At 45.0% G+C, this 14224-nt stretch overlaps 1 protein-coding gene across 1 annotated transcript; it reads left to right on the forward strand.

The window, feature by feature from the left end:
- Nucleotides 1-5830: 5830 nt before the first annotated feature.
- Nucleotides 5831-13116, forward strand: LOC108111079 (excitatory amino acid transporter). The gene is given in 9 exon segments (XM_017220413.2): nt 5831-6001; nt 6775-7049; nt 9524-9688; nt 9747-9814; nt 9816-10081; nt 10308-10877; nt 11485-11814; nt 11887-12001; nt 12055-13116. Coding segments are annotated over 7 exon segments (1680 nt in total). The 5' UTR covers nt 5831-6001; nt 6775-7049; nt 9524-9540; the 3' UTR covers nt 12238-13116.
- Nucleotides 13117-14224: the final 1108 nt, after the last annotated feature.

Below are 14224 nucleotides of genomic sequence, written 5' to 3' on the forward strand. Positions count from 1 at the left end.
CATTCAAAAAATTGTAATTAATTTTCCGGCCCTCGACCACCCGCCACCAAATGCATGGCTAAAGCTCCGTGCGAGTGGAATGGTGAAAGTTGATTTTATGAGCTGCCAAACTGCAGTTTGCACAAACTCACAGCCCCCTTCATTGCTCTTCTCCCCTCCCTTCCGGTCGGGCAATCCATTTGCGAAAATGATTCAATTCAATTCTCATCTACACTGGAAACAATTTCGGTTTTAAATTAAACTTGATATTCTCTAAATGTAGTTTGGTTTAAAATTGTTGTATAGTTGAATGGTTAGTGTAGTAAAACATTTTAAAATTAATAATTTTCTTTCTTTGGACATAGTTTTTGGGGCTGTGTAGGACCATGTAAGGTGACTGGCTGCTTGCAAGGGGTGTGGCGCATATAACAGCGAGCCAAAGATGGCGATTATCGCCACTTGACTTGAGTTCCAGCCTCCTCGGCGCCATCCATGCAAATTTGATGACACCTCTTTCGGTACCTACCCGCCCTTCCTGGTGGGTCTCCAAGTGACAGAAAGATACAGCATTCACTGGATTCCATTACTTTCAGCTACAATGGCAGTGCAGTGGGGATTGCGAGTCGGATTGGGAATGGGATTGGATTGCGACTTTTGTTTGGTTCCCTCGGTTGAAGTTGGCAAATAAAATGCAATTACACCGCAAAACTCAATTTCAAGTGTCAAAAAGTTGCACTGCACTTAAGAAGTTAGCGCTGGTGCGGGGACTTCCCCTTAGTTTGCAGCCCCATAAAAGGCGAGGGCTGAAAGGCCAAAGTTCAGCCGAGCCACAAAGCGGATTATAGGCACAACGACTGCTGGGGCAGGCGGAGGAATAAATCCCGAATATGACTCCCAGCATGACAGCCCCATTGCAGGAGTGATATCCCTGATAATTTATAGCCCAAATGGGCGATATATTGGCCGTGTTCTGTTTATGTTTCTCTTTGCCTGCAAACTAATTTGCCGCCGAGGGAGGGGCCGAAAGGTGGACGCAACGATTGCCTGTGTACCGCTGGCCTCCATTTGCATTTTAAATGAGCTGGCTGGCAAACTTTTTACAATGCCACTTGAAGTTGTCGGTGGAAGTTCTCTCAGGCGGGTGCTTCGAGTTCGGCCTGAAGATGGGACACCCACGCCGTATTATAATAACAAATGTTCGTGCAGTGCCATTCGAAGAGGAGGGATTGCAAATGAGAACGGAATGGAATAATATTTAAGTTTAAAGCAGTTTGAGTTTGTGTTACAAATCAGATCAAGAATCAAGCACATATAGAGCCCCAAAAGCTGTTAGAGGAATGGTTAAGCACTTTAGTAAAGACAAAGAGTAGTCACTGGTCGGATGGACTGGCCGTTGTGTTGGCAACTATTTGTTGTTCGCTCGTTTGTCTCGTTTGGTTCGTGTGCCTCGCTTTGTTTGCGGACACTTGGCAAATTGGCAGCTCTTGCCCGTTTCTGGCATTTGGACAACTTTCAGGCAGGCCCTGGTGAAACAGTTTGCACGTCCCGGGCCCGGTTTCTGCTGCCACTTCTGCTGCGGTAGCACATGGCGTATGCGTAATTTAGTGCTGCATACTTTGCGCCGCAAATTTGCACTTTTGTGACTTGTTTAGCTACCCTCTGCTGATGTCTCCGCCTCGACAGCACTTAAAATCAGAAATTCAATTATCTCCCACACACGCACTACCCCTCATCAGGTTCTTTTCTCATTTCGCATCATTTTCTCCCGGCCTCTCCCCTCGGAGTAGGCCTGGTTCCATTTCGCACGCTCATTTCACACCTGCGCGCCTTTCAAGGTTGACAAAGGCATTGCCGAGGGGAGGCAGTTAGCTCAGCGGAAGGCGGAGTGTGGAGGGTGAAGAGCGGAACACTGGCAACTTTATTGTTCCTCGGAGTTTTTAGTCAACAGTCGAAAGTGTTGGTCCCACAGCAAGTGGATCCAGCCAAATCCCCCTCTATTTCGCACTAGTCCAGATAAGGACAATTTGAAAAGGTAAGTAAGATGGAGAAAGTTGTTGCTTTGTGTACAGAGGAAAAATACCTAATAAATATTTTTGTTTCCTTCGTCAGCATTTGGGGTTTAACTTTGTTGCCACCACCGCAGCAACACTGTATGGAAGCCTTTTCAGGACTTACAGATCTGCATAAGCCATTGGCAGTAGTAAAAATATGAATCTGAATTGAAATTCGGGATATTAACTGCGTAGCTTAACTTATTTCTTGTCGTGTAAGAGACTTAAGTAAAGTTCTCGAAATCCGCGTCGCTTTCAGAGCAATTTAATTATAATTTTCTTCTTTTCGGGCCTGGCCTGGCCTGGCGAAAAATTCATTATCGTTGGAGCAAATTAGCTTGAAAACAATTAACACCTGTTCGCCGGCTGCTCGTGGCAGGCCACTTCAAAAACTAACACGGCCGAGCCATTTACCTTTTGCAGGAGCCGGCATGCCGATGCCCCACCCATCGTTCCGCCTATGCTCCTACCTTATTCTAATGAAAAAAGTTGCACAAAAAACTTTTCAAATTACAACGGAAATCCGTGAAAATCCTTTTAACAAAGCACAACATGACCAGTTGGGGTAAGGGAACAGGTCTCCGAGCTGCTGCTGATGCTGGGGCTGATGATAATGATGATGATGATGATGCTGCTGATTATGATGGCGTTTTAAACAGACATCGGCCCACATCTGCTGTTAGCCGGCAACCCGCAACACGTGCCACCACCGCCGTCACCACGAAAAACCACCGCCAGCACCACCGGCTGTCGTCCATTTTCATGTCGCGGTTTTCCCAGAAAGTAAAAGAAAAAGCTGCGACTGTGACTGAAGCTTGCAAATTGATTTAGTCGCCAGTTGGAAAAGAGGCTCACACGGAAAAATCAGCCCAATATCTATTTGGTATTCGCAGGTCAGAAAGGCATTTAGATTGTCTTTATCCTACAACTTTTCTTAGAGTGCAGATGGTAATGTAAAAAGAAAGCAGTAAGGAGAGCTAAGGTCGGAGAGATGGCAGTGGCGACAGCAGCTTCCAGAGAAAGCGTAGACAAATAGCTAAAAGTACCAAGTTAGGAACTAGACACAAATCAATAATCACGACTTAGAGGAACAAGGCAAGAAGGTCAGGTGGTAGATAAACCAGCTAAAGCTAAGACCCAGAGTAAGACTTAGAAAAAGGCAACTTGGTGAGATGGTTTTGTAAGCACGGTGTGAAAGAGAAGATCAGAAGTTCTTACACCCAGAAAACTGAGTACTTAAAAGGGTAAAATTACTACCAGGACTTAACTTTATTTTTTACATTAAAAGTTCATTTTTTAAATAACGACTTACTAGTCGCTCACGCACTCATCACTTGGGTTCTGTTCAATCTGCGAAAACATTTTCACGCACTTTGCAAAGTTTATTTATTGACTGCGGTTGAGACAGGACCTCTTACATCCTCCCACTTCCTCCCTTTTCCACAACAGCCGCTGCCGTCGGAAAACTTTGAACTTTTAATGAAAAATATTCAATTTTTCAGGTGTTGCAAATATTAAACATTTTGCAACTTTCTGTATATGGATTTCAGAGTGGGTGGGTCGTCGTGAGGGTCACACCCACCGACGAACCACTCACCCAACCACCCAGCCACCCACCGCACCACAACTGCGGTTACCGAGTGGTTTCCGCGCAAAAAGGTTCAACTGGAAGGACGAAACGAAAAAACCTGAAGCATTTTAAATGTTAATTAAGAACGGAGCAGAATCGGATAATTTGCATGTGCTCCGGTTCCTGTAGCTCCGGCCCTGTTAATTGGATTAGGTTCCGTTTGAAAGTTAACGTTTTCGGGTTTTCCCGCCAAATTGAATTAGCTGCCCCAAAAGCCGAACAGCACAAAAATCCGTACGCACTTTTTTGGCAAAATTGAACTACATTTGATTTTTCCGCGATCGACGGTTTTAACTCGATTTGGTTGCTGATTGACAGTTGAGTGGTTTGGCCTTTGAGCACGTTCAATTACAGTACAGGGCTTGTTGTTAAACTCATTCTAGTTAAAACCGGAAAATGTAATTCTTAATGCACTTTTGATGCTCAGATTTCGTACTTTGTGATGTCTCTTAAAATCTACTAAAATGTAAAAATCTATGTTTAAATATAATTATTTGCCAACAACTATAAACCAAAGAAAAATCAATCTGAAAAATAGGAGTTAAGTTTCGTATAACGATTACCGAGTGGCCACTGTACTAAGCCTTCTCCCGCTGCAGCTGCTTGGTCTGTGAGAAATACAGACTGTTGAGTGCTGGCGAGGAAAAGTGTTCTTTTATAGCGACCAGCATCAATCCCAAAAGCCTTCAACTGGCTTCAACCAACGAGCAATTAAGCTCCCTTTGCCGGTTGTAAACAAAGGACAGCTGTTGCTAGGGACACCCTGTAAATGGATGGATTGCCTTGCCAGACAGCTTTTCTCTAGCTGGGACACGAACCAGTTTATAGCACTGCCATAATTTGGACATTGCTATAATATGGACATTGCCATAAATGAGCAACAGCTTGTCGATTAACTCTCTCTTATTTAAAAAAATATATATTATTGGGAGACCTTAAAATTCTTTGTGCTGTATTGAAGAGCAGACCGTTACTGAAATGTAGGGCCAATAAGGTAGTTTACCAGTTTACTGGCGAGTGTATTTGCCGAACAAGCTGTGACGTCTCCTGTCCGCCTCCTTTGCTCTGTCCCTTAGCTCCTCCACCTTTTGAACCTTAATTGGCTTTTGGCAGCTCAATGACCGTCTTATGTAAGGCAACCTTTAGCGGACTCCCACTCAACTATCACCGATCCAAGTCGGCACGCAATGGCCTCATATCAGTTTTGTTTTCAGTCTCCGCTTAAGTATATCAACCTGTGCATTATGTAAATTGGGCCTATAATGGGGGCCTATCATTCGAGGAAGCCAGATTGCGGTGGCCAATTTGTTTTTGAAAGCATTTCTCGGGCATAGTAGCCCACTTCCCCTCTTCGGCTTCCCCAAGAGCAGTGCACCTGCACCGCGCTCTAATTAAAATGACAAATCGAAACATACGAAAGCGTTTCATCTCATCTCAGTACCTTGGCATCTGGCAACTCGGCGTATGCGTAATTTTCCCAGCTTGCTGCTTTCTCGCACCCTTCGGGTTGCAATTTTCCACTTAAGGCTATATCGCAGATCTACGCAAGTTGAGCAACAACAGAATCATTTACTTGATCATTGAAGTGCTTATAAAGGGTGTTGGGGGTGGTCTTGACTGGAAGAAATTTACAGATTAAGAAGAAAATATTATAAATAACAGAAGTAAAACTGAATAGGAAGAGGGAAAACATATATTAACTCTCTACGTACAAGGTATTTCTCATTCGTATCCCCCGTTTTTAATAGTGGCACTTGCATGCTTTGGCATTCGTGTCTGTTTAAGGTAATTTTCCTAAAGATTTAAAGTGTGTCAAAGTGCATTAAACAATTGTCGTTTGTTTTCGGGTGTCGGAACGTTTGTTTTCATGTAGGGGTGTGGAGGTGGAGGGGTGGATATACTATATGGGCATATGCATAGACAGAACAGAGACAGATGGGGTCTCTTTGACGCGTTTTGCTGGCGTCACGGGCGGCTTTCTCGCTCTTTCGCTGTCGCATTAGCCGAGCAGAGAATTAGAGAAATAACATAGAGAACCCTTGCGGCAAAGTGAAAACGAAATATGGCAAAAACAAAGCCAAAGAAATGTGGCTGGTGGTGGGCTCTCCTTGTCGCAACTGCTTAAATTAAATATATTGCTCACTTTCTGTTCAATTGGCGAGCCCAGCGGACATCGGAGGAGCCCCTTCAGATCGCGTTCAGTGCGGATACCGTCCGAGATTCCGTTCCGTTTAAAGCGTTCAGCGTCCGTCGATCGCCAGGCAGTTAAGTCCGCGACCTCGCGGCATCCCGGTTGCAGTTCCCGGTTCAGTGTCGGGTCGATCGAGAGTTTCGTGTTGAGGTATCCGAGATCCTTGATCCCCTCAAAACCCTTCCAACTCATCTTTGGGCTCCAAAACGGATTGGGTTCAAGGCCAGAGCTAATAAAACTAGAAACATTAGGAATTTTTAATATATTTAAAATATTTTACAAAAATTCTTTGATGGGAAAGTCTCTTCCCTCAGACCAGGTCATCCAACCAAAGACATTGTACAAATTGTTGATTTCTTAATTGGTACAAATTAATTCTAGAATCCCATTATTAATTGGTGTATAATTAGATACTAGCTATTGTATAATCGTCATAGAATGAAACCAATAAATGCAATGCCTTGAGCAGACATTTTACATTTTACCTAAACGGCGCGACAAATCTATTTCCGTGCCGCTCTCCCCCATTATAACTGTTGATATAACCGGAATGAAGGTCGCTTGGGGAACAACTTAAGCCCTTCTTGTTTACCACCTGCAACAGAGACCTAAGCCCTGAATAATGGCCATAATTTAATTTACGCAATACGTATCAGGATATAAGCTCTACCAAAAGTATATAAATTACAGAAAAGGAAATATATTTATGAATAACAATCAAACTGAACTGAACATAGTTAGTTAGTAGAACTAAGACTTTGTAAGGAAACCATCAATCTCACCCCCAACCCAGTCTTCCTTCGTAAACAAACCTTGAATCCAAGCCAAACCCCTCAAAAAACAGAACAAATCAGAGAAAAACAAGCCCAGTCCACTAATAACAAAAAACTGCCGCGAAACGAAACATTTTCTGGTCTCCGCAGGTAGAAAACAATCCTCTACAACGGCTACAGCGGTGCAACGCATTCTGAAACTGTTGATGCAACGGCAGCAGAAACTGCTGCGGAAATTATTCCAACTGACTGCATTGGCAAAACGTTAAGCATACGCAGTGTTGTAAACAAAAAGCAAGCGATACAGTGGAAAGCCAAAGAGCGAACGAGTGAGTGAAAAGTGAAACATATCGAAAAACAATAATTATCTCGGGGAGTGCCATCAACCAGCTACATCCTGGGTAATCTTTGGTTAATCGTTCGAGGTGAGCTCATCCAAAAACCAAACTGCAAATTTTCAGAGCGGGGGCGACAAGTACAAGCCCAAATATAGTTATTAAATAAGCATTAGCAGTTGAGGGAGTACACGCAGAGAAATGATGGCTGTTCAGCAGAAGCTATTCGTCAGATATTCCAAGAAATGCAAAAGAAAAGTATTTTTAAGGCTTAAAATGAAATTGTCAGAAATAAAATAATTCAGAAAATGCCCAAAAGTTAAATTATATAAATAAGGTATCTTTTTTCGCGGTCCAGAAGAGTGTGAGATTTGGGGATGCAGGGTGACCTTCGATCGATCTGAAAGTTTTCCGCTTTCGTGCCTGTCTGTAATTTGTGTCAGTAAAGCGAAACCGAAATGAATGGGCCAAGTGACAGGTTGAATCGATTAGAACCGCAAGCGCCCAGAGCTACCATCCCAGATGGAAACCATTGATTCCTCTCACACCAAGTGACATTCTGAAACGATTAGAACCGCAAGCGCCCAGTGCTCCCATCGCAGATGGAAACCATTGATTCCTCTCACACCCATTTCTTTTTAGATATCTCTCTTCCTGCCTAGCCTTCGAAGAAACCTCTGGCAAATGTCAGGTTCAAGTTCACCCATCTCGGCAATCTATAAGCATATCTGAGATCTACATGTGTTACGTATCCGAAAGTTTGCGAAGGGGAAGTGCCAATAAATTTTGTGTCTGGCAGCAGGCAGAAATCAAAGCGACAGGCGAAACTCGTCGCTGCAATTATCTTAATTATCTGCCAGAGATCGGGGAATATGGCGAGGATGTGTTGCGACTGGGAATGCAAATGCGAATAGCCATATGACAACCGAATTCAGCCGGATCCCGGCGGACGCGGAACGATTTGTTTGTTGTGGCCAGGTCGAGAAGTTAAATATAGCGCTGCCCTATTGATTTGGCCCACTGCCCAAGAGATGGCAATAGGTTCTTGGGGCAAAGGCAGGGGGCTTCTCACATGATTTATGAATGACAGCTAACAAGGCGCACTCTCTGGCGGATCGATAAGCGACTTTTAGCGAGGAACCTTTCCCGGCTTTCTCTCCCTAATCCCCAAGGACAACCTACGGCAATTGCCAAGTCACTTAAATCGATTAGCCAAGCTATTAAATCAAATTATCCGAAAGGGTTCGGTAGGTTGCTCTGCACCGAGAGAAAATCCTTCGATATCGGTTAAGTATTCTCTGCGTAAATTTCCAAGCTGCAACTGTTCATTAAACTTGCACTTTTAAAGTTAACTGCAAACCATCTTTAATTGGTTTTACTAAATATTTGAGATAGTTTCTCTGCGTGGCTGCTAATCAAATTCTGCGTGCTCGTCGAGCGGAATTTTCCGCTTTATGATAATTATGTAGCGTCAATCAGCCTTTCGTCGGTGCGTGATGTCTGCGCCGCGTCTTCATTTCAATTTCCATTTCGTTTTCATTTCCCTGCCGGCATTTGCCATAAATGCGCCGCAAGAAAAGAGAGAGAGAGATTGGGATTTCGTGTTTATGGCACAGGACACTCGACTCCTGAGTGGCTGACTCAAAGTGCGTATAAAAGCTGACCCAGCGAGAGAGTGGCACATTCGCAGGAGCAAGCTTGAAGTGAGCGGTTGGCATTCCGAGGAGCTGAAAGTCAGGAGCAGGAGAAAAGAGATTGAGACGGGCCAGAACATAGTGAAAACGAAAGCGGAAGAAGTCATCTTTAAGGCAGTCTGAAAAGCGAGCTAAAAAGCTTTAATTATAAAAACCAGCTGCTTTTCCAAACCGGATTCAAGTCGGAGCAGGGCCTGACACAGTTTCCCTGCGTCTTTTACCAGACTGCAGCTGACCCCTGACCCGGACTCTGAAAAATCGATTATCCGTGTGTGTGCACAACAACTCGCGAGTGCATTTCAGCGTTCAGCGCCTTAAAGAGAGCCACCTTCGCCTACCACCCCCTCGCGAAGGTCAGCAGCGCCCGGACAGCCTCATCCGTTCTTGATTGCCATTCCGGAGCGGACAGTTGCCAAAAGCCACAACAACGGAGCCGTTAACCCACAACCGCCGCCGAAGAGAGGAAGGAACAACGGTTCGAGGCGGAAAGCAAACGCCGCCGAACAAAAGGAAGACAACGCCGCACCGGTAGAATGGCCTACCTAATCAACATCCTCAAGTTCAATGTGAAGTACTTAAAAAATCAATAACTGGACACCAACCAACCTACCTTCAATTCCAAAAGGAGCAGCCGCATTCCACACGAGCGGCGACTGAAACTCAAGGGGAATCCCTCACGTCTGGCTAGCTAGCTCTCTCTCTTTCTCTCGCTGCCCTGTCGTCTCGCTTGCTCCTCTCTTAGTTTTCGGTTTCGGTTTCGGTTTTGGTTCTGTCGCCCCCGCTCCGCTGCGCCTAGTTGTGCGCCGCCAGGACACTTGGACTCTTGGACACTCGGACAAATGGAAATGGAAAAGTCTGGGAAATTTTCAGATTACCTCTTCGCCAAAATGGGTCCCCCCACCTCCACCGAGCTGCCACCGAAGACCACGGAGCGCAGCGATGCCCCTGTCGAGCTGACCGGCTACCGCAGGTGGCTATCCGACAACCTCATGTTGCTGGTCACCCTCTCCGGAGTCCTCCTGGGGGTAGTCCTGGGTAAGTACTATGAGTAATGCAATCAAGAGAGTCTAATGATTCGTCATATATATTCCAGGACTCTCGTTGCGGCCGCTTAACCTACACGGGGACTCCATCATGCTGATCTCGTATCCTGGCGAACTGTTTCATGCGAGTGCTGAAACTGATGATTTTGCCGCTGGTTATATCCAGCCTGATTGCCGGATCGGCCAGTCTTAATGCCAAGATGAATGGCAAGATAGCCCTCCGAACGTTGGTTTACTTCGCCAGCACCTCGTTCTTCAACGCCGCATTGGGAATTGCTCTCGTTCTGCTCATCCATCCTGGAAATCCTGATCTGCACAATGCGGACGACCGGTCGACTGATAGGCGGGCGGTGAATTTACTGGATAGCCTCTTGGATTTGGGCAGGTGAGTTAATAGCTCATTAAACCCAAAAAGAACAGGGCCATACAACCTGTTAGCTTACCATGTGGCGCCCTCTACATGTGAACTCAAAGCGGCAACTAGTGTCTTGAGTCGGCAAGCAGTTCATTTCTTAAGCATGATTAAGCAGTTCACATGACCAACAACTGCTTTAAGCAATTTCCTGTTGTTTAGCTGATTTTAAAAAAAATGACTTTTATTTAACTTTCAGAAACGTATTCCCGGACAACCTGTTTCAGGCCTCCATTCAGCAGGCGCACACCGTGTACTTGCCCAAGCCGACTATCCTGCACGCCTTCAACGAGACGATGAACGACACCTTGGTATCCGGCGTGGAGGCCCAACGTCTGTCGGAGGATCTTGCAGAGGAAGTGGTGCTGGTGAGGGATATCCAGTACCGCAGTGGAACCAACACCCTGGGCATCGTATTCTTCTGCCTGGTATTTGGCACTTTTCTGGGAACCATCGGCCAGAAAGGGCAGGTCGTGGTTGACTTCTTCGCCGCCATTTTCGAGGTGATCATGAAGATGGTGACCTGCGTGATGTGGCTGACCCCCGTGGGCATAAGTTCCGTGATCGCCGGAAAGATACTGAGCGTCGGCGACTTGGGCCTGGTCATGTCCCAACTTATGTGGTTCATCGTCACGGTGGCCATCGGCGTGCTTATCTACCAGCTCGTGGTGATGCAGGCCATCTACTTTGTCGTCGTGCGTCGCAATCCGTTCAAGTTCTACGCCGGACTCATCCAGGCCATGCTAACCGCCTTCGCCACGGCCTCAACGTGAGTTCTGTGTTCAATCGGACCCACGAGTCCTTAGGTCTAGAATCTAATGATGGCCTTTGCCCAAGTAAAATTGCAAGGCTTTCAGTCAAGTGAATTTTTCGAATGAAGTTCGAGTTCAGATTGAATGACACATGTTAAATGTGGTTTTTCTTGGAAAATTATATCTCAAGTCTGTCACAAAGAGATACCTTTTGGTAACATGAATTTGGAGTCCGAATTTAATTTGACAGTCATGAACCGAAGCTATGGGAAGATACCTAAGCCTATAAAAAATCTTCGTAATATACTTTCCATTCCGCAAAAATCAGAAAACTGCTCATTAGACACCTTTTGTAAATGAGGGGAGAGTTTTTATAAATTATTTATAACTTCTTAAAATATTTTCTTTTTTCTAAATTTAAAGTTTTTTAACATCCAATTGAAATTCCTTAACTAGTCGCAAGGGACTCAGATCCAGATTCAGTAGGAGTGCGTTAAATGTGTATTTTTTCTTTCTTCCGGTATTTGCCACGACCTGATGTTGTATCCGACTTACCCACTAATACACACTCCCACAAATTGACACCACACTCCTCAACCAATCTGCGACCGCCACGCCCCTTAGCGCCGCCGCCCTGCCCATCACATTCCGCTGCATGAACGAGAAACTCAAAGTGGATCCGCGGATCACGCGATTCGTCCTGCCCATTGGATGCAACATCAACATGGACGGAACAGCTCTCTACATCGCAGTGGCCTCGATCTTCATTGCCCAGATGAGCGGTATGGTTTTGGGCTTCGGGGAAATACTCACGGTGCTCCTGACCTCCACGGCTGCCTCGATGAGCTCGGCCAGCGTTCCGAGTGCTGCTCTGGTACTACTTCTCGTGGTGTTGACCGCCATTGACGCTCCTGTCCAGGATGTGACGCTCCTCTTCGCCGTGGATTGGTTTGTGTGAGTATGGATCTGATTTGGACTAATTACTCCCCCGAAGAAGTCGCTTAACAAAGGACTCTGTTCTTGCAGGGATCGCATTCGCACTACGAATAACATGCTGGGCGACTGCTACACCGCCGCCATTGTCGAGGAACTGTCGCGCAAAGAGTTGATGGCTTTAGACGCCGCTTCCGTGAACTATCAGGTATGAATGGGTTATTTATATTTCTGACACTCTCATATATGCTAATCTGCCAGGACATGCCCGTTGGCACCCCCAACGGACATGGACACCACGAGAGTGGACTGCTCGAGGGACAGACAGAGCTGGAGACGAGCAGCAAGTGCGTCATGACTATGACGGACTCGGTGGTGGTGGACATGGGTGCGGTGATGAACAACGTGAACCTGCAGCAGGAGCACTGCAACCGCAGGGTCTAGACGGGATACTAGACCCAGATCCGATTTTAGTTCGTCAGCATCAGCTCAGTAGTAGTCCCAGAACCATCACCACCACAAAAAGAATAACACCTTTGATATTCACCACCAATAGACCACAGTGTTCCCCTTGGAAAAGTTTTTGATATAGAATCTTTAAAGAACAACCAATTGGACATATGAGTATACCGAGAGACTGTCTGACGAACCCACCCGTATTGAATTTACTCCTCTTTTGGACCAGCGTCGATAGCAATTAATTAGCCTGAACACTTAAAGGACTCCGCATACGTATATATCGAATACTCACCTAGTAGGAACCGCATAAGGATATTATAGGCCACATAGGAGCACACACATTCTATCTTAAGCCCCAAAGACGACGATGAGACGCTAAGCGAGGGATTCTTGTGATCTGGCCCGGGAACTATGGGCATAATCTATGGGTATTATTTTGTAAGCTCGATTGTGATGGGGTCTCACTGATTTGTTTTACAATGTTGCTTATTTCTACGTTAAATATGTGTCGTTCGGGTGTTTTACGGGAGGTCAATCTATAGGTTATTGATGGAAGCGCAGAAACGCAGGTTGTGCAAGAAGTTGGCCTAGGTTTAGTTTTAGTTTTAGTTTTAGTTAAACTGTTAACTCACCTTTGGTTACACGCCCCAGTCTGACAACTAACCAGTAGAGACTATCAATTATTAACTACCCATTTCCAATCACCGATACCAAATATCACACATGCATTCGTAGACTGATAGCAGACTTAGTAGCGATAACAAATATGTATCTGCGTATATGCAATACTTACTTACTAATATCCGACATTCGATTTGTACGCGACGCATTCGCTGAATACAATAAAAGTTATTATACCACCTACTTAACTATGGGATTATGTTGGTTATTCGTTTCCTAACACCTAATTCAATGAGGTAACAGCTACTTTTAGTTTTAGGTACCATGCACAATGTGCATTATCAAGGTGAGCTTATGTTTTGGCATCGCGCCATAATTTATACCATCTTCTTTTAAACTTTTGGCTCTTTATGAGGTTATGGGGATTATTTTCAGAGATCACCTTTTTGAATTGATTTCTTCACTTCGTGTTCGGAGTGTGTTTTTATAATAAGTGGCTTGTCTATTTATTCATCCACTAATTGTCTGTCACTAGATTAAGTATCTTCGCATTCACACAATATATCTTCATCTGTATCGCGTTTTACTGCGACTCCATTTCTGTGTTTCGAGCTCAAACGGAAATTTGCCTATCAACATGGCCATAAATCTCCCGATCGATGGGTGAGTAGCACCGCTCGGGCCAATGAGTAGAATGAATCATCACTGGGCTCAATAACTCAACGCCTGCACCACTTGGCCAGTGGTTTTGCACCAGCGAGCCAAATCGGGCTTATATAATTATATAGATACGTTCATAGGTGCATGTGCATATGAATGAGTGAATAAATTACAATGTACCGAGGCCCTGGAGATAAGGTGCACGGTACTCAGATCTGCAGGAATAATCTATATAATCGATTCGGCTATGTTTTCACACTTCGGTTTCTATGTGTCACCATAACAAAATATGAACTATATCTATCATATCTTTGGTCATTTGGGGTCCTAACGTATTCGTTATGTCATGATATCTACTCAGAGAGAGGGGTCAGTAGAAATCAATCTAAAGATACAGCCATAACGTTTACCCTTGTTTTGTGTGTCGCTTTCATTATCTTCCATTATTATCGGATGTAAATCTGCAACCTTAAGATCCGCTTTGCTTTTCGATTCCGCCGCCATGTCAGGTGTCAATCCGCAGCGCAGACTTCTCGCAGACTCAAGAGCCCAACTGCTCGCTGCACAGGTGAATGAAATCGGCGGCGGACAAACAATAAGCAAATGAGCTGCGAGCTGTGGGCAAAGGTGGCAATATTTATATTTATGGAGATGCAAGATGCAAGTTGTGAGACTCGAATAATCGACCTCC

The sequence above is a fragment of the Drosophila eugracilis genome, unplaced genomic scaffold (assembly GCF_018153835.1).
Source record: "Drosophila eugracilis isolate 14026-0451.02 unplaced genomic scaffold, ASM1815383v1 contig_2152, whole genome shotgun sequence".
NCBI lineage: Eukaryota > Metazoa > Arthropoda > Insecta > Diptera > Drosophilidae > Drosophila > Drosophila eugracilis.